This window comes from Mauremys mutica, chromosome 1 (assembly GCF_020497125.1).
Source record: "Mauremys mutica isolate MM-2020 ecotype Southern chromosome 1, ASM2049712v1, whole genome shotgun sequence".
NCBI lineage: Eukaryota > Metazoa > Chordata > Testudines > Geoemydidae > Mauremys > Mauremys mutica.
Window position 1 is genome coordinate 144,668,593 of NC_059072.1, and position 20,176 is coordinate 144,688,768.

The following is a 20,176-nucleotide window of genomic DNA, read 5'->3' on the forward strand; positions in this document are numbered from 1 at the left end:
TAACTCAAATCCCACCCCATCTAACATCCCATCACAGACCACTGGGCGTACTTACCTGCTGATAATCAAAGGTCAATTGCCAAATTAATTGCCAAAATTAGGCTATCCTATCATACCATCCCTTCCATAAACTTATCAAGCTTAGTCTTAAAGCCAGATATGTCTTTTGCCCCCACTACTCCCCTTGGAAGGCTGTTCCAGAACTTCACTCCTCTAATGGTTAGAAACCTTTAACTTCCTAGTGTCCAATTTATATCCATTTGTTCTTGTGTCCACATTGGTACTAAGCTTAAATAATTCCTCTCCCTCCCTAATATTAACCCCTAAACAAGCCAAGCTCTTTGAGTCTCCTTTCATAAGACAGGATTTCCATTCTTCAGATCATCCTAGTAGCCCATCTCTGAACTGGAACACAGTTTGAATTCATCCTTCTTAAACATGAGAGACCAGAACTGCACACAGTATTCCAGATGAGGTCTCACCAGTGCCTTATATAACGGTACTAACACCTCCTTATCTTTGCTGGAAATACCTCACCTGATGCATCCTAAAACCATATTAACAGCCATATCACATTGGTGGCTCATAGTCATCCTGTGATCAACCAATACTCTGAGGTCCTTCTCTTCCTCTGTTACTTCCAACTAATGTGTCCCCAATTTATAACTATAATTCTTGTTATTAATCCCTAAATGCATGAACTTGCACTTTTCACTATTAAATTTCATCCTATTACTAATACTCCAGTTTACAAGGTCATCCAGATCTTCCTGTATGATAACCCAGTTCTTCTCTGTGTTAGCAATACCTCCCAGCTTTGTGTCATCCGCAAACTTTATTAGCACATTCCCACTTTTTGTGCCAAGGTCATTAATAAAATGATTAAATAAGATTGGTCCCAAAACCAATCCCTGAGGAACTCCACTAGTAACCTCCTTCCAGCCTGACAGTTCACCTTTCAGTATGAACCGTTGTAGTCTCCCCTTTAACCAGTTCCTTATCCACCTTTCAATTTTCATATTGATCCCCATCTTTTCGAATTTACCTAATAATTCCCCATGTGGAACCGTATCAAATTCCTTACTGAAATCGAGGTAAATTAGATCCACTGCATTTTCTTTGTCTAAAAAATCTGTTACCTTCTCATAGAAGGAGATCAGGTTGGTTTGGCATGATCTACCTTTTGTAAAACCATGTTTTATTTTGTCCCAATTACCATTGACCTCAATGTCCTTAATTACTTTCTCCTTCAAAAAATTTTCCAAGACCTTACATACTACAGATGTCAAACTAACAGGCCTATAGTTACTCGGATCACCTTTTTTCCCTTTATTAAAAATAGGAACTATGTTAGCAATTCTCCAGTCATATGGTACAACCCCTGAGTTTACTGATTCATTAAAAATTCTTGCTAGTGGGCTTGCAATTTCCTGTGCCAGTTCCTTTAATATTCTTGGATGAAGATGATCTGGGCCCTCCGATTTAGTCCCATTAAGCTGTACGAGTTTGGCTTCTACCTCAGATGTGGTAATATCTACCTCTATATCCTCATTCCCATTTGCCATCCTTGCATTATCCTCTCGCACTGCACATGCTCAGTGTAGTACATCAGGTGTAGGCGCACAAGCCTTCACAAGCACCTAACCTGAGAAGCAGGCTCTTTTTGAAATAACATTCTTCATTTGGGGTAACCCTCGAGTGTCTGAGAACCTGGTGCAATGATCATAGCACTGGTTTGATCTCTATCTGTGAGCAAAAATAAATTGCCAGCATCTGTCAACTTTAAGGCAATCTGTTGTGGGGTTTTTTCTGGGAGCTGTATCTCGGAAACCCCTTGGTGAAAAAACCCCAAATTTCAATTACAACCCTGTGCTCCTATGTGACATGCCAAATTTCAAGGCAATCCAATCAACTATGGAACAGTTCAGCTTTGAAGGAAAACTGGTCTCAAGCTTAACTGTTTCAGAGCTGTCATTGTGCTATAATCAGGGTTTAAATTATCATACAGTATTTCCCAGACCCCCCAATTCCCCCGATTTGGGGCTCCAGGGTGGGGGTGGAGTCTTGGGGCTTCAGCCTCATGGGATGTTCCTGGGCTTGGGGCTTCAGTCCCGCAGGGAGCACCGTAGCTTGGAGCGTCTACCCTGCAGCACACTCCCTTCAGGTTTGAAAATATTTACCAGAACAGACCTTTGGGCAGCTCTGGCTAAATTTAAGTGCTGGATTTAATATCACCACTCTGTAGTTTTTTTCCCAGTCACATCCCTCAGTGCTACTATTCTGATTCAGTAAAATCCTAATAACCTAGGACACAACAACCATAATGTGTAAGAACCCGCTTCTTCACATGACAGCCCCTGCAGTCTCCTTTGGAACCACCAGAGAGAAGATTGCCCCCACCCCTTGATAATCCATCCCAGGCATGACACTGACCCCAGAGCGGTACATGCTGAGGCGGAGTTTGGTGGGTGCTGTGTGACCCCACACACAGGGCAGACATGAGCAATAGCGCTTGTACTATAAAAGCCTGATCATCATGTCTGAATATCCTGATTAAACAAAGTACCCAGTAAACTGGGAAATAATTATTAATTAATTATCCTATGTCACTGGGGCTCCTTCATCACAACTTGGATATAATTGTGTAAAAGAAATGTCCCTCTGATCTCCCTTCTCCTTGTTCTCAGGGTACGGCAGGTACAGGCTGGCAAACGGCAGCACAGGGTGTTCGGGGAGAGTGGAGCTTCGCCACGGAGGCACCTGGGGAACCCTCTGTGACTCCCACTGGGATTTACAGGCTGCCCACACCCTCTGCCAGCAGCTTGACTGTGGATTGGCCCTGTCGATGCCAGCAGGGCAGCTCTTTGGCACAGGAGACGGGCCTGTCTGGAACGGCACATTTGGCTGTGAGAGGAACGAATCTCGCCTGAGGGACTGTCCTGTTACTGCGCTGGGCACAACTGAGTGTCCCCTTGGGAGCGAAGCCAGCGTGGTGTGTTCAGGTGAGCAGCTGCAGTGGGAAAGAAAAGAATTGGGGATTGGGGAATATCCTCAGCCAGATCTTCACAATGTGTCAATCGGCCAAGCTCCATTGGGCACAGTGAGGCTATGCTGATTTACACCAGGTGGGGACCGGGCCCAACCCAGCCTGCTCCCCACGAGACACGGCCGGGGTTATTTGCTCAGGTAAGTTTAATACAGACGTGTATATGTTAGTTACAGAGCAGTGTACTGCCCAGTTTAGGATCATCATGAGTAGTCCCATTGACTACTGTACTCAAGATAAGTAGGGGTATCGAAATGTGTAGCTGGACATGCTGGTCACTTCTGGGAGCCGCCCGAGGGAAGCGCCGCCCAGGCAGAGCCCGCACCCCTCCCCACACCCCAACTCCTCTGCCCCAGCCCCTCACCCCCTCCAACACTCTGAACCATTTGCCCCAGCCTGGAGCCCCCTCCTGCACCCCAAAATCCTCATCCCCAGCCCCATCTCAGAGCCTGCACCACCAGCCAGAGCCCTCAGCCCCTCCCACACCCCAACCCCCTGCCTCAGCCTGGTGAAAGTGAATGAGGGTGGGGGAGAGCTAGAGAAAGAAGAAGGGGGAATGGAGTGAGTGGTGGTGGGGCCTCAGAGAAGGGGTGGGGCAGGGCCGTGGCCTCGGGGAAAAGGTAAGGCAGAGGGTGGGGAAAGGGTGTTCGGTTTTGTGTGATTAGAAAGTTGGCAACCCTATATGTCTGTGTGTGGGCTGCAGCCAGTCAGCCACCTGGCTCTCACCAGCATTGGGTATATTTCAGGGTGACTCCAACATACCTCCAGTTTGGGATCTTCCCCCGGAAATGTATGTCCGGTACTGCTTAGCCCTCTCCTGAACAATACAAACTGATATAAAGTCCATTTTATTAATAGAAATGATATGCACAAATCTTGTTCTCCCAAATGAAGTTTCCCAAACAAACTTCCATTCACATAATAAAACAAGTTTATTAACTACAAAGAGATAGATTTTAAGAAAATACAAGTAATGAGGCATAACAGTCAGAAATGGTTACAAGACAAAGATAAAACACAACTGGTTCCCAACTTAACAAACTATGGTAAATTCAAAGCCAAGTTTTTCTCATCACAGGCTCTAACAGTCTTACTGGCCAAACTTCTTAGGCCAGGACCCTTTCTTCTGTTAAATGGCTGTTTCCTTTGTTCCTTCTGGTTCAGTGAATAAAAGCAGAGGGAATAAGACAGGAGGAGCGGGGGGCAAAGAGTGCTTGTCCCTCATTTTTATAGTATCAGTCCCCTTCTTGGAAAACATTTCCAGCTGAGATTCAGGAAACAGAAAGTCTCCAGGAAAGGATGTTTCCTGCTATTTTTCCTCATCTATTTGAGGTTTCTTTGTTCACCCTTCCTGCTTGATGACTCTGTTTATTGCTTAAATGCAAATTAGGTAGAGCACATATTCCTTTGTTTAAAACGGATGTTTGCCAACCTCAGTTTGGAACATGTGTTAAGATCAACGTACAGTGGAATCTTATAACTTCACATACAATGTTGACACACACATTTTACCAGGAAATTTGACCAGCAAATTATGAATTTTCAGATGATACCTTACAAGACATATTTTGTACAGAGATTATAACAACAGTGTGTAAGGTGTGGACACACGGGTACATTCTGCCACACCTGCCTACATCTGAGCTCATAAAATAAGATCCTCTGCCTCTGAGTCAATGCTATAAGAGAGCTCACACTTTCCCACATCAATCATGGGCTCTTTTACTTAGGAGTTTCTTTATTTTCTTCCTTTCTGCAAGTTTTAGCATGGTGTCCCAATATAATTTGTTTATACTATATGTACATTTAACACTCCTTTTCCCACATTTATCTTGTGAATGCATAGACTGGCCACAAATACCACTCTCATTTACTGTGCATTTTATACATATGTTGAAGATTTATTTTATTTATTAAAACAACTGTTAGCTGTGAGCCTGCGCTGTGTAAACGCTCTGATCTGCAGACACAGCAGAAAGAATTCTAAATTCTGCCTGCAGTGACTCAGACAGTCCTGCCATTGACGCTACCATTTTCCATATTTAAACTCAACTGTTGCTAGAATTTTTCCTGTAATGTTTTGAGAGCACTTCCCAGTGACTTGATCTCTAATTACATCTGATTCAAATATGTCAAAAATGACAAGACTCAGCTAATTCCCTCAATACATTTACATAGGGGTAGATGGATTTGACAGCCATTTGCATTCTCTGTCTGAAATTGCACAGTTAATATACTATGTTTTATATGGAATAGCAAAACCATCTAAAGGCACCTTTGCATTTTCAAATATACTTTTCCCTCCGAGTAAGTCTCTCTCTCTAAGCAGAAGTTTGGCCCTTCAATATCTCTCTCCTCCTTCTGAGTGCTAGGACCAAATTCAACAGTTACTCCCAGGCTTTACTTGATTGGAATTCAGCCTGGCTCTGACTTCTCTTCCTGCCTTAGCAGGTATGACAATGCGGTTCTGGCGGGACCCAACTGAGAGTGCCAATTCTGGACCAATTGCTCAAACAGGGCAGTCACAGCCCTAGGCTGGGGTTTTTCCACCTCTAAGGCAAACCAAACCAGCCAGACAAAGAGGACTTTGGTTTCACCCCACTGGCTACCCACAAGTCACACAAGCAATTCCCTTAGACACTCCAGTCTCCCAGTATCACCACCAGTGCACTCGTCCTGGGGATGAATAGTTATGAAAACCAACACCCCAGTAAAAGAAAAAGGTTCCCTCGATTCCAAAGAATCAAGCCCCAGACCCAGGTCAATATACACATCAAGTCTTACCCACAAATCACGCTGTTGCCAATCCTTTAGAATCTAAAATCTAAAGGTTTATTCATAAAGGGAAAAAGGTAGAGATGAGAGCTAGAATTGGTTAAATGAAAACAATTACATAATGTTTTCATTTGTAATGGCAGAGTTCTTAGTTCAGCCTTGTAGCAGTGATGGAATAAACTGCAGGTTCAAATCAAGTCTCTGGAGTACATCCCCCACTGGGATGGGTCCTCAGTCCCTTGTGTAGAGCTTCAGCATGTAGCAAAGTCCCTCCAGAGGTAAGAAGCAGGATTGAAGACAAGATGGAGATGAGGCATCAGCCTTATATAGGCTCTTCCAGGTGCAAGAACCTCTTTGTCCTTACTGTGGAAAATTACAGCAAAATGGAATCTGGAGTCACATGGGCCAGTCCCTGTATACTTTGCTGAGTCACAAGGCATGTCTGCCTTCTCTCCATGGGTCAATTGTGTAGCCGATGGTCCTTAATGGGCCATCAAGCAGGCTAGGCAGAGCTAACACCAACTTGTCTGGGATATCACCCAGAAGCAGATCACCAACTTGAAATACAGACAGTATAGAGCCAATATACATAACTTCAACTAAAAATGATACATGCACACAGACAGCATAATCATAACCAGCAACCCATAACCTGGTCTTAGACACCTTATATGACCCCCTTTACATAAGATTTGGTGCCACTACAGGACCTTGGTTGCAACCCATGTTCTATATGGTCCCAATTTATATCAATAACGTCACAGCAGGCTACTCCCAATCCTCTTAGCCAGGTAACTCCCCTGATCTCAGGCTCTTCCCTGCAGGATTCTTTTTACTGGGGAATCAGCCGCCTTCCATCAGGCCCCATCAAGGCTGTTAAGGCAGCATGAGTGGCTCCCTCACTAATCAGGACTGGCTGGCCCCAGACCGCCAGCCCTTAAAGGGCAAGCCACCCTGTTTCAAGGAATCTCTTAATCCGGTTCATGCTGTTATTTTGTTAATATAATGGTTAAATGAAAGGCCTGAAGCCTTAGACTTGTTGCTTGTTTGATAATACCATTGTGCAGTCAAGAGAAAAGGATTTGTGAAAGTATTTGGGTAAATTGGGGCTTCCCATCTCTCCACCACTCTTGTCTTCCAACTGATCTGTGTGCAGAGAATAAGACACAGATGGATTCCTTCTTCTCCTGGGAGATTGCTAATGGACTACATTAAGCAGATCATATGGTGAATGAGGGTTGGGGCCTGCAGGGCCAAACTCCTGCTTGAATCGGGAAGCTGAGACACTTTCCCAGCTTTGGGGAAAAGGGCTGGGAGCTCCCTACCTAAGTGGTGAGAGAGACTGAACTGGGGTTGAGTCCCAGAGGGCTAGTATGTAAAGACTCCAGAAGGAAAATGTTTTTATTACCTTTGGACTGAGTGAGTTATTAAGGGACTCTGAAGAGGGGAACAGAGGCACGATACAGCAGACTGACCTCTGGCCACTAGGGGGCACTCAGGATGCAGCCAATCCTTGTTATAGTCCCTAAATTATTTATGTTTTTGTGCCTGTCCCAGCCACTTCCCCTCCTCTTACCATCTCTTGAATTTCCTATTAGCCACATTCAGTGTGGCATAGCCATCTCCTGCCTGGATCACCTCTGCTGGATAAGGGGATTCCCATCCTCACTGCGGGCAGTCTGACTTCCATCCCATTGGGAACAGCCTTGTGTCTACATGCAGAGATGATAGGGAAGTGGCAGTCACCTTGGCTGAGATCAGCTGGTGGCTTCTGTTCTGCTGAGGAAAATAGGAGATAGTGGCCATTTTTTCATAAAAGCAAAAACCATGAGAGGTCCCTAGATTTTCCTGGAAACATGGCAGCTTTAAAAAAAATAAATTAAAAAAGCACATAGGTTTGCGAGACTCAAGATAATATTGTGTGATTGGGCTACTTTGAGACTGTCCAGTCGTTGCTCTCAATGCAGATCCTCTGCTGCTGGGCACTGACTCTCCTGGTAGTAGCAATGGGCATGGAGCTCAGTGCTCTTTGTAATTCTGTTCTGTCTCTCATTGTAGGTGCTGATGAGCTGAGGCTGGTGAATGGAAGCAGCCCCTGTGCTGGGAGAGTGGAGGTTAAACACCAGGATCAGTGGGGGACGGTGTGTGATGATGGCTGGGACATGGCAGTTGCTGGGGTTGTCTGTAAGCAGTTGGGATGTGGAGTTGCTCTCAGTGCCCATCTTTTTGCTCATTTTGGAGAAGGATCTGGACAGATATGGCTGGATAACACTGTCTGTCGTGGTACCGAGTCTGCTGTCTGGGCATGTGAACACAACAGTTGGGGTGATCATAACTGCAACCATAAAGCGGATGCTGGAGTGACCTGTTCAGGTAAGGAATTGGCCAATTCAGTCCTAAAAACAAATCCTTCGAGAGAAAAAGGTTTGAATCCAGAGGCATCATGGGCCTGTGACCTTAATGAGAAATGAATAAAAACTAGAGTAAGTTCAGTAATTATTATCCATCTTGCTGGATAGTATAAAACCCTTGGGTGAGTCCTATCAAATGAGAATTCCTGTCTCTGAAGGGTTTTCATTATCCCAGTCTTCATAGTTTCAATGCCATGTCTTTCATTTTCCTTTTAATGGTGGCAGAGGGGTGTTTAGCCCAGGCTGCAGGAGGCTGAACCATGGACCTGGGGGTCCTCACAGGTCTGTCTGCAAACTTCTCTGCTCTGCAGGGCTGAACATATTTGTGGTGCAGTTTACTTAGCCAAGTCCAGTGCTGCCTGCTGTACAGGGCACTGTAGCTGATTCCTAGAAACAGAGAGCAGAGACAGGGTGAAAGGCAACCACATGATTGTGGGGAGAAGTGGAAAGGGCAGCTAATGGCCCTCTCCCTACCCACACACATTTGTAGCTGCAGGATCAGATTTCCCCCATTTCCCATTAAACTCCTTTGATGGAAACTGGAGGAAGATTATAAGAAAGTAGGACTTCCCTCTATCCCCTTAATAGTGTGCCCCCCTCTCCCTTCCCCTTTTATTCTCCCTCCCATTGGAATCCTCATCCATACCTTCTTCAACAGATGTCCACCTGGTACTATAAATGGCTATTAGCCAGGATGGGTAAGAATGGTGTCCCTAGCATCTGTTCGTCAGAGGATGGAGATGGATGGCAGGAGAGAGATCACTTGATCATTGCCTGTTAGGTTCACTCCCTCAGGGGCACCTGGCATTGGCCACTGTCGGTAGACAGATACTGGGCTAGATGGACCTTTGGTCTGACCCGGTACGGCCTTTCTTATGTTCTTATGTTATACTTCCCCTCCCTGCTCTCCTTCCTTAAACATGTCAAAACCTGGAATTCCTATTGCAAGGGAAATTACAAAAGTAATAACAATAATAAATAATAAATAATTCTGATTTGGAACAACAATTTAGAATTTCAAATTGTCTGTGTAATGGGAATGCTGAAACTTAATTTCAACCTTATGGAAACATTTTTGTTTCAACTTTATCTGCTCAACTATTATGTATTATACATAAAATAAAAAGTTTAAGTAAATGTTTTGACCTTATCAAATCTTTTTGATAACTTTTCATCTAAAATGTTGACAAAATGAGTCTGTTTCTGAAGAAAGTTTTGATGTTGTCAAAACCAGCTTTTTCAGATGGAAATCTGTCCCATCATAAACATTTTGAGCAGCTCTTTCCCCTAGGTGTTCTCATTTGTGCCTCCCTATTCTGTTCTCCCTCTTCTCCTCTTCCTGTGTATGGGAAGTCCCTTCAAGTCCCTCCCTCTCCCTGCCCTAGAGGTATCATTTTCTCTCTCCCCACCCCACACATGGTCTTCATCTCTCTTCAGAGCACAGAGCAATAGAGATGAGGACTCCTTTGTAGAAATTATAATATCAAACTATTCCCTGCCCCAAGGAGTGAGATTGATGGACACATCAGGAAGGAAGGATGAAAGAGGAGGGTATCAAGGGAAAGGGAGAGTGGAAGACAGATGAAACAGTAGAAAGTGGAGGAAAAGTAGAAATGCAGGGAAAGAAGAATGGAGTCGTATCATTCTCCTTTATCTGAATCAGCTTTTTAGTCCTGCATTCCCATTTGATTGGCTGAAGTTTAAGCCACTTGGCTCATATTGGGCATATACAGGTAAAACAGTCCATTTGCAGGTTCCATAGGAGACTTGGACCCTGGAGAGCTCAGTGTTCCTCTGTCAGTGTGAGCAAGTAACTGAACACTTCCTCAGAGTTGGTTCTCTGAGGTGTAACTAGCAAGAAAGAGCTCAGCTGCGGCTCACACAGGCAGATAGGAAGCACTGAGCAATTGCCCTTTGCTGCCCTGCTGTTCCCCTCAGGGGTTCCCTCCTTGCTAGGGCTGGATTAACCTAATACAGGAGCCTAGACTCACCTGCCTCTGAAGCAGTACCACTCTCTGTGTGTGGTGGTAGTAGAAAAAGCCAAGTATGCAAGAACTTTCTGAAGAGATAGTGGGCTCCTGCCATTGCCACTGGGGCATCAGACTGGCCAGAATCTCCCTCATTTCTGACTCCCTCTCTTCAGGTAGGCTGGGGTCTGGTCCACAGGGCCCTCTGCTTCAATAAGTGGAGAAACAATGGCAGGCTGGAGGCCCCCTCTATTCTAACCCCTGCCCCTCCCCAAAGAGCTTTAGGGCAGCAGCATCAGAGGCAATGGGCTTGACCCGGTTGAAGAGTAAGCATGACAGCGCTAACTCACAACTGCTGCAGGGGGGTAGCATAAGTGATCTCTGTGGAGAAGTGAGGTCCCTTGGTCCCTTATGGTCCAACCACAGAGGACCCTTGAAAAGAAAGAATTTGTTTAACATGGTTTGCTTGAATAAATTTCTGTAAATGGAGCAAGGATTCCTTCAGAGCCCTGCCTCATTCTAAATGCATCAGTACATTGGATTAAATGGAGTGTTAAAAAAATTATTAGTACAGTTCCATGTTGTTACATATGCAGATACAGTGATGATAAAATATTGGAGATCATTATTAAAAACATCTTTATCATTATTAACATATTAGTACACATGAGCAAAATACATTTCCATGGCTTTACAACTCAGCGAAATCAGAGTGGATCATCATCCTTTATAACAACTATCTTCTCTCCAAATTTCAAGTTTTTGTCGGATTTCACTGAGATGCTAGAACTGTTCAACAAGCTCAAAAGTGAGCTTATTTCACTGCTGTCTTTCTCAAAAGTGGTTTAAATACCTTGCTTCATCTTTTTAAAAGATTCACATTTGACAGAGGAGAGACCTGGAAAATTTCAGGCCAAAAGGTGGTAGTCAGGGGCGGCTCTAGTAATTTCGCCACCCCAAGCAGGGCGGCGCGCCATGGGGGGCGCTCTGGCGGTCGCCGGTCCCGCGGCTCCAGTGGACGTCCCGCAGATGTGCCTGCAGAGGGTCCGCTGGTCCCGTGGCTCCAGTGGACCTCCCGCAGGCATGCCTGCTGATGCTCCACCGAAGCCGCGGGACCAGCGGCCCCTCCGCAGGCATGCCTGCGGGAGGTCCGCCGGAGCTGCCTGCCACCCTCCCTGCGGGACACCGCCCCAAGCTTGGCGCGCTGGGGTCTGGAGTCGGCCCTGGTGGTAGTTTAACAATGCTATAAGCAGCAGAAAAAGTGCTTTAGGATGCAAAATGCTTCGACAACATTGGGTATAACTAGAGGCACAAGTTATACACACTGCTAAGAATGCTAATGGCTGCTACCCCAGCAGTGAATTCTACTCACTTACACAGCTGTACCTTCACAGAAAAGCAGGAAATGCCATAACAGATAAAAGGTCTCCTGCCTGCTTGAAAGTATCTTAGTGCTGATACAAGAAAGTAAACTTAATTTTAGTCAAGTGTGAGGGAGATTATGGGATGTCAATATAACTAACCCTGATGGATTTACTGACTGTTTAGGACGCTTTGAGCCCCAGCTGATTGGAGGGAACACTGCCTGCTCAGGACGTGTTGAAATAAGACACGGAGACACATGGACCACAGTCTGTGATTCACACTTGGACCTCCAAGCTGCCAGTGTTATCTGTAATGAATTAGACTGTGGAACAGTTGTATCCACCCCAGGAGGAGCGCACTTCAGTGAAGGATATGGGTCAATCTGGTCTGAGAAGATCCATTGCATGGGGAATGAAACACGCCTTGTGTACTGTCCCAGAGCACTGCATCCTAATGAGACATGTTCACACGCGAGTGATGCCAGCATTGTATGCTCGGGTAAGGGTTCAAAGTGATTACTTTAAAATATCTATAATGTGTCCTACAGCTGGGGTGCTCAGCATCTCTCTAAACAGATCACCATATTCATCCATATTTTTCCCCTGAGAACCCACAAGCCTTTGCACCACTGGTTACAGTGATACTTCAACAGATTCCTGACTGCTAGGAGGGATGACTCCACTCTCTCTTCTTCTCCCAGTGCTCTAGTTGCCAGGAGAGGATCAAGAAGATCATTATTGTCTCTATCCCTTGTCCTTCTGTTGAAGTGGAACAGTTCTGCTCTCCTTTCCCCACTGAGTGTGGTGTTCCAGCAGCGCTCTCACTCACACGCTGTCTCTTCCTGTCCCCTCACTTCTGCCACAAGGCACATGTTATTCAGGGCTTCTTGGATGTAAGCATGCCCTACTCTGCCATGTTTATAAAGGGAGTGACATCGTGTAAAGGTCAAAACAGAAAACCAAGAAATGAGAGACTTGATTTATTTCCTGCTCCGACACGGACTCTGTCACTCAATCTTTGTGGCAGTTTACTCATGTAAAATGGGGATAATAACAGTTCCCCCTCTCCATCCTATTGTGAGGTTTAATCCATTAATTTTTATAAAGAGCTTTGAAATCCTTGGACGTAAGGTGCCAGAGAAGCACAAAGTATTATTAAATTAAAAACTTGCACGATAGAGTTGCTAGTTGCAGTCACCTTTGGTTGCTACTGCCCGGTAACTGTCTGTACTACCCATTGATACCGATGTCAATGTTATGAATAATTGTGTACAAAAAGTCTACCAAAAATTAAGATTTTGCATCCAAAATTGCAGGAAATGCTAACAGTAAGGCTGCTCATGCAATCTCAACTCTTCCCCCTTATGCTTTATCATATAATCTTTAATTACATGATCACATGCTATTATTTCCCATGCTATCTTGCCTCATCTCTTGTGCATGTTGTCCCTTTCTCTCACACCTTTGTGCTTTATAAACTCGCCTGTCCCCTATAACAGTCTTATATTATTTTTGTTATTTAACAGTTATGTTCAGGGCCCTACCAAATTCACGGCCATGAAAAACACGTAACGGACCATGAAATCTGGTCTCCCACAGTGAAATCTGGTCTTTTGTGTGCTTTTACTCTATACTATACAGATTTCGTGGGGGAGGACAGTGTTTCTCAAATTGGGGGTCTTGACCCAAAGCCGAGTTGCAGGGAGGTTGCAATGTTATTTTAGGAAGGTCATGGTATTGCCACCCTTACTTCTGCGCTGCCTTCACAGCCGGACGACCAGAGAGCAGTGGCTGTTTGCCAGGCACTCAGCTCTGAAGTCAGCACCCCACCAGCAGTAGCACAGAAGTAAGGGTGGCAACACTATACTATGCCACCCTTACTTCTGCGCTGCTGCCTTCAGAGCTGGACTGAAGCTGCGGGACCAGCGGACCCTCCGCAGGCAATTTGCCAAAGGCAGCCTGCCTGCCACCCTTGCGGAGACCAGCAGAGCGCCCCCACACAGCTTGCCGCCCCAAGCACGCGCTTGGCGTGCTGGGGCCTGGAGCTGCCCCTGGTAGCAGGTTGCAATGCCGTTCACTCACATTAGGAGGGTGTGAGTATAGGGGCTCATGGGCCAGTCTGCTGGTAGGTGAGGGGCACCAGAAAGGGGAAGAGAAGGGTCAGGAGCGGGAGGGGGCTAATCTGTGTTTCCTGCACACACACTTTAATGGCACTCTGCAGCCCGTATTACAGGACAGTAATGACAACTCACCAGCTGCCTTACCATTGTCAGGTTGCATGTTGTTCTATGAATTATGGAAAAGGTGAGTTTTGAGGAGGGACTTGAAGGAGGATTAGATGATGGTGTTATGGATTTTGACAGGGAGTTTTTCTTACTCAAGGGAGGAACATGCAGAGATGTTTAAGGGAGAAGCAAGCGATGAAGGCTGCCTTCATTGGCAGAGCAACAGTGGGAGTTGACAGCTTGATAAGTAGAGTTAAGCAGATAATTGACTTTTTTCAGTTCAGTGACCAAAAATAAACACCTGAAAACTAAACAAAATCAAATTTAAAAAAAAATGTTTGGTCAGATGAAATGTTTTGTTCATCCCAAAATAATTTTATTTCAGTTTTTGGTTTAGTTTCATTTTTTCACCCTTTTGTGGGTTTTTAAAACAAATATAGCTAAATTTCTAAGCAAAATGTCATTTTGAAATGAGAAGTAAAAATTTTTCGTTTCAAAATGGATGAAATGAACCATTTGGACTCCCGAAACTATTCACCAAATGCAAATCAGCAATTTCCTGTGCAGACGGGACTATAAGGCTTTGAGCAGTGAGTCAAAGATGGTGAAAAGGTTTCCGGGATTGCAGGTGGAGAAGGAGAGTTGCTTGGCTAAGAAAATGGCTGATTTGAAGGAGCGGAGTATGAATGTGTAGTGGAGGTAGTCAGCCTGGCTATAGGATTTTCACCAGAGATGCTCTGCTGCAGGAGAGTAGGCCTGCTGGGGCTGAGGCCGGGCTGGGGGTTGGCAGACTGGACCTTGCAGTGGGAGAGTGGGCCTAAAGAGTCTAAGGTGCAGGAAGCAACCACCATGTCGCTGGGGGAAAGAAAAGAGAGGAGAGGCTAAGCAGGTCATTGAGATTGATGGACTGGAAGTCAAGGAAGGACCAGACAATGTGGCAAGAAGGAGGAGACTGATAGGCAATGCTGGAAGTGACCAGGGGATGGCCGGAGTGGGGGAACTCAGCAACAGCAATATGCAAAAGAGAGCTATGCTTGTTGAAGACCAGGTTGAGTGAACTTCCCTTTAGGGAAGGGGGAGAGCTAATCCCGGGCTGTAGGTCAGTGCAGAGGGGAGGGCAAGGAGACAGGCAGCTAAGAGGTTAGAAATTGAGCTTGTTTCAATTTTTTTTAACAAATCCTTCTTTCACTGGAAAATAGTAATTTGTCAAAACTCAAACCGAGGGAAAGGTTGGTTTTGGCAAAAAAAAATTTAAAAACAATTTTGAAAAAAGTTTCAAAATTGTTGAAATGTCCCATTCTGATATTTTTGAAATGGAAAATTCAAGTTTTGGAGTCAAAATGACTTTTTGTTTTGAAAGCAACTGACCTTTTTACATTTCAATGTGCAAATCATAACTAAACATTTAGACATTATGAAAACTGATCTAAAAATGTTTCAATTTGCCTGATCCAAAAATATTATGGATCTTCAGTTTGTGAAAATTTTTGAAATTTCAGCGTTTCATTCCAATTTAGTCTGGGAAAATTTATAAATATCTCAAACATTTATGAACAAAAAGGAAAATTGTTTCCCTTCAAGCTGTAGTCAGACGGGCCATTAACATGGGTGATAAAGTCTTCAGGGATGAATGTGGAAGATTGTGATAAGAGGAAGAGAGAGATCCAGGAGCTGCCTGAAATCACAGAGAAAGGCTGATGAGGAGGAGCTGGGTAGGCAGTAGCTGACAGTAACATAGAGGGGGGGAGAGGAGAGAAGAATAGCTTGGAGTGCTGCTCAAAGGAGAAGAAAATGTGAGAGCACAGAAGTCCAACACACTCAGCTTGTTTCTTTAGGGATGATTCAGGGCCAGGATTGTGAGAGGAGGAGAGGCCTCAAAAACAGCAGCTGCAGAGGCAATGTCAGATGGAGGGATGCAGGTCTCTGTAAGAGACAGGAGCTGGAGTGAGTGAGTGAGTGATGAAAAGGTTGTGGATGTTTGTGATGTTTTTAGGGATGCAGTGGCCATTCTAGAGACAGCAAGAGGAGGAGGGAAGGAAGGGGGCTGGACATGAGTTTAGGAATGGTGGCATGAGAAGGGGTGATGAGGATGGGTGTGGAAAGTGGAGATGGTGGGAATGAAAGGGGACCATGATTGGAGAAGTTGTAACCAGAAACCAAGAGGAGGAGGCAGAAGAGGATGTGGGATCTGGATGGGAAGGGGCTAGAGATCAGGATGGAAGAGAAGCTCTTAGAGTTGGTGGGATCTGTGGAGGGGTGAAGGTAATAGAGGGGAAATGGAGCCAGTGGGGGGGAGTTTAGGGTTGGGGGAGGAAGAGGGCAGATCTGTGATGCACAAGAAGGTGTGATAAGAGCCATGGGCCAGTGACAGATGAACATGGTTAGTAAACAAGTGAACAGTGAAAAAATAAATGGAATCCAATTAAATCAGTAGCAGTGAATCAATAAGCAATGAGATGAGATGTGAGGTGAGTTAGTTAACAGTGAGTTAGTTATTCCTAGAGGTGGCCAGAAATTTTCCATTAGAATTTTTCTTTAACTGAAAATGCTGTTTCCTCAAAATCAAAACTTTCCCTGGGAAACTTTCAATTTTGCTAATTTTTTTCAATGTTGTGTTGGGAAAATAGAAATGAAATGTTTCATTTGGGGTGTGTTCAATCCCGGTGGGAATATTTCAGATTGTAGAACTGACCCAAAATGTTACATTTCCAGTCAGTTCAACATTAATCTTCATTTCCCTGTTGCGGCACATTGCCTCATGGGAGTTCAGGCTCCAGTTCTCTCCTATGGGCTGGGCTCCATGGCCAGACTAAATCTCCCCTTATACAGTGCAGTCTTCCCTCTAACTGGTGGCACAGTTGCTGCATAGTAGCCAGATGACTGCAGGTGCATGATGGGAGCTTTACTCTGGTCAGGGAACCTGGCCTATAAGGCAAAACAGAGGCATCAGAGGGAAATGAAGTTTAATGTTGACCTGGCTCAAAACAAAACATGTGGGGTCAGTTTGACAAACTGAAAGAAAACATTTCAATTTGGGAGAGTGGAAATTGTTTATTTAGATTAAAGGTGCCAAAATGAAAAGTTTTGTCACTTTTCAGAACTTTTTGTCCCATGAAAATTTTCAGTATTTCCATATTTTGTCCTGATGCAGGATGAAAACAAATGTGTAGCTATCAGAGCTTCCTGGGGGACAGAGATTTCAATTTTCACTCAGCTCTAGTTATTTCTCTGGACAATCGCATGATGGGTGAAGATTCAGTGAACAGTCAGGTGAGAGGGACAGTAGCAGCAAGTGCACAGTTGGAGCAGTTGCCCTGAGAAGCTCATGTGGCTGTTAAGCAGGAGCTGGATGATCTTGGAAGTCACAGAAGGTGTTGAAGGATTTAGCTGCAGGAGTCAGGGGAAGATGGCAGCAGCTCTGCAGGGCTTTGGAACAGCAAGAGAAGGGGTGAAGTGAGGAGGGTGAGTTCAGTTACTGGGCCAGGATAGGTAGCCCAGGCTGTGAGCTCAGTCAGGTGACCCAGGAGAAGGGGCAGCGAATGGGAGAGAAGGAAAGTTAGATAGTGCATATCTGGAGAAAAAAACAAAAGTGAAGTGATACCAGCTAGAGAGTTAGATTGGGCAGTGAAGATTCATTTTCAAACCTTGTGCAGCCAGGATGTGTTGCCTTCCCCTGGGAGGGAGGAGGAAGATGGTGATCAGGCTGGACTTCTTGATCCACATTTATTTTTTTAACCCTTGTTGGTGTCCTGTATATTCTATTTACATACAGTCTTTCCCCCAAAACACACTGTGTTAAAAGAAAGTAACTGAGGTTACAAGTTGAGCACTTGGAAGCTAGGAAATGCCAGAGTCAATGTGGCCTGGGCAATCCCTATGTGTGTGTAGATTACGATACAGTCTTTAACTTTGTGATCACTTAACTATTATTTCCACAGGAAAACACTCTGTCCTCTGATCTCCCTTCTCCTTGTTCTCAGGGTACGGCGGGTACCGGCTGGCAAACGGCAGCACAGGGTGTTCGGGGAGAGTGGAGCTTCGCCACGGAGGCACCTGGGGAACCCTCTGTGACTCCCACTGGGATTTACAGGCTGCCCACACCCTCTGCCAGCAGTTTGACTGTGGATTCGCCATGTCAGTGCCAGCAGGGCAGCTCTTTGGCACAGGAGATGGGCCTGTCTGGAACGGCACATTTGGCTGTGAGAGGAACGAATCTCGCCTGAGGGACTGTTTTGTTACTGCGCTGGGCACAACTGAGTGTCCCCCTGGGAGCGAAGCCAACGTGGTGTGTTCAGGTGAGCAGCTGCAGTGGGAAAGGAAAGAATTGGGGATTGGGGAACATCTTCAGCTAGATCCTCACAGTGTGTCAATCGGCCAAGCTCCACTGGGCTCAGTGAGGCTATGCTGATTTACACCAGGTGGGGACCGGGCCCATAAATTGGCGCCCTGTCCCTGCACCAGCCAAGTCTGCTGGAACTGATCCCTCTGTGAAATGTTTGTGGTGCCTTGAGTATGGAAAGTACCAAGGAAACCAAATTCTGGTTCCTGGTCCTCCCTTCGTGCTAACTGATGTGGATCGAGTATCAGTTTGTGAATGTGCTGGTGTGGAATAGCCCCATAGTCCCCACAGAGTAACTGCTATTATTGAACACGAGTAACAATCCCTTCCTGTTCCCCACTCCCCTCCCTGCCGTTGCCATTAACACTGGTCACTGCGCCACCTCGACACTCACTTTCCCTCGTGCTTAGGGTGCCCGGGCGGCAGGTTAGTGAACGGCACCGAGTGCTCCGGGAGAGTGGAGATCCGACATGGACTCACATGGGGAAGCCTCTGTGCGTCCTACTGGGATTTGCAAGATGCCAGCGTCCTCTGCCATCAGCTGAACTGTGGATATGCCAAGTCAATCCAGGGAGGAGCCCATTTTGGGGAAGGGAGCGGAACCGTATGGAGAGACACTTTTCATTGTGAAGGGACTGAATCCTGCCTGTGGGATTGTTCTCGCATGGCCCTGGGCAACCCAGCCTGCTCCCCCAGAGACACAGCCAGGGTTATTTGCTCAGGTAAGTTTATTATAGACATGTATATGTTAGTTATAGAGCAGTGTACTGCCCAGTTTAGGATCATCATGAGCAGTCCCATTGACTACTGTACTCAAGGTAAGTAGGGGTATTGGAATGTTGCTCTCTTTGCTTAAGTTTCCCAGATCAGAGACTCCTCTGGGTGCAGTGAGGGATGGTAAGATGGATCCTAGCACTATGACAGAGTGAACCAGAGAGAATGGCTCTGTGCTATAAAACTGGGGTTTGTGATTCACAGATTCCCTCAGTCCTAGCAGGTCTGACTCAGCACTTCGTCAGGTTGAAGTTGGTGTTGCAGAAGCAACCTATACACAGAAATCTCATCCAAGCTGTGGGGCCTTTAGAATCCCATTTCACTCTGGAAAATTAGGTGTTTGCCCTGGTGTTCCTGTCCAAAATGCCCCCACTTGCCATCCCAGTTGTGTGCTGGTGGGCTGCAGCCCTCAGCTGCAGAGCTTGCTCAGTGGGTGTGTAGGTTGATAGATCATTAATTCCCCACAACACTTCAGGAAAATAGTCATTTCTTTGCAAAAGATCCCGTTTTCAGGAAACTTCAGATGGCTCCAGAGCTTGGCGCCTGAGCTAGCTGGGAACTTTCAGAAAGATCCTGCTCTTAGTGAGAGCAGCTGGTGCTTTGACGAAGATCCTCCTCTACAATGCAACACAAATACTGCAGGGGTCCTTTTTCCTGCAGGCTTCTCCAAAGATTTTCCCTCATCCAACTTCAAAAACTGCCTCATGCCACATTGGAGAACAACAGTGGCTGGTAGATGGCAAGTTATCTGAGAGCTACCCATAGTGGCATAGGCCCAAATTTTTAAAGGTATTTAGGCATTTCTGCCCTGATTTAGGAGCCTAACTCATTTTCTAAAAGGATTTAGGCACTGACCAGCCTTAATCAATTGGATCCATAGGCTTCACATCCCTGAGCATTGTAGCTGTGCCAACCTAACCCCCAGTGTAGACAACAATAGAAGAATTCTTCCATTGACCTAGCTAACACCACTCAGAGAGGTGGATTACCTACAGCAATAGTAAAGCCCCTTCTGTCACTCCAAGAAGCATCTACAGTACAGTGATACAGTGTCATAGGTGGAATGCTGTAGCTGTGTCACTGTAGCACCTGTAGTACAGACATCACCTTAGTAAAACAAACATTTAATGCACACCGAAAACATTGTAAATAGTATTTGGAATACCATGAATAACTTTTAAAAAAATCTATTAGACAGTAAATCTACTGGTTTTCCTTACACAGCCTTTCCCCCTTTTGTTGTTACAAACATTCAAATATAAGGTTTCAACTTAA

The 20,176-nt window shown here is 45.5% G+C and overlaps 1 protein-coding gene across 1 annotated transcript in view; it reads left to right on the plus strand.

Annotated features, from left to right (window-relative positions):
- Positions 1-2,878: 2,878 nt before the first annotated feature.
- The window catches only part of LOC123348647 (scavenger receptor cysteine-rich type 1 protein M130-like), a 36,321-nt gene continuing 19,023 nt past the window's right edge, over positions 2,879-20,176 (plus strand). Inside the window, exons 1-5 of the mRNA XM_044986263.1 lie at positions 2,879-3,002; positions 7,880-8,194; positions 11,748-12,062; positions 17,769-17,864; positions 18,631-18,849. Of these exons, the coding sequence (XP_044842198.1) occupies positions 7,984-8,194; positions 11,748-12,062; positions 17,769-17,864; positions 18,631-18,849 (841 nt within the window). The 5' untranslated portion in view covers positions 2,879-3,002; positions 7,880-7,983. The remainder of the gene's footprint in view (positions 3,003-7,879; positions 8,195-11,747; positions 12,063-17,768; positions 17,865-18,630; positions 18,850-20,176) is intronic.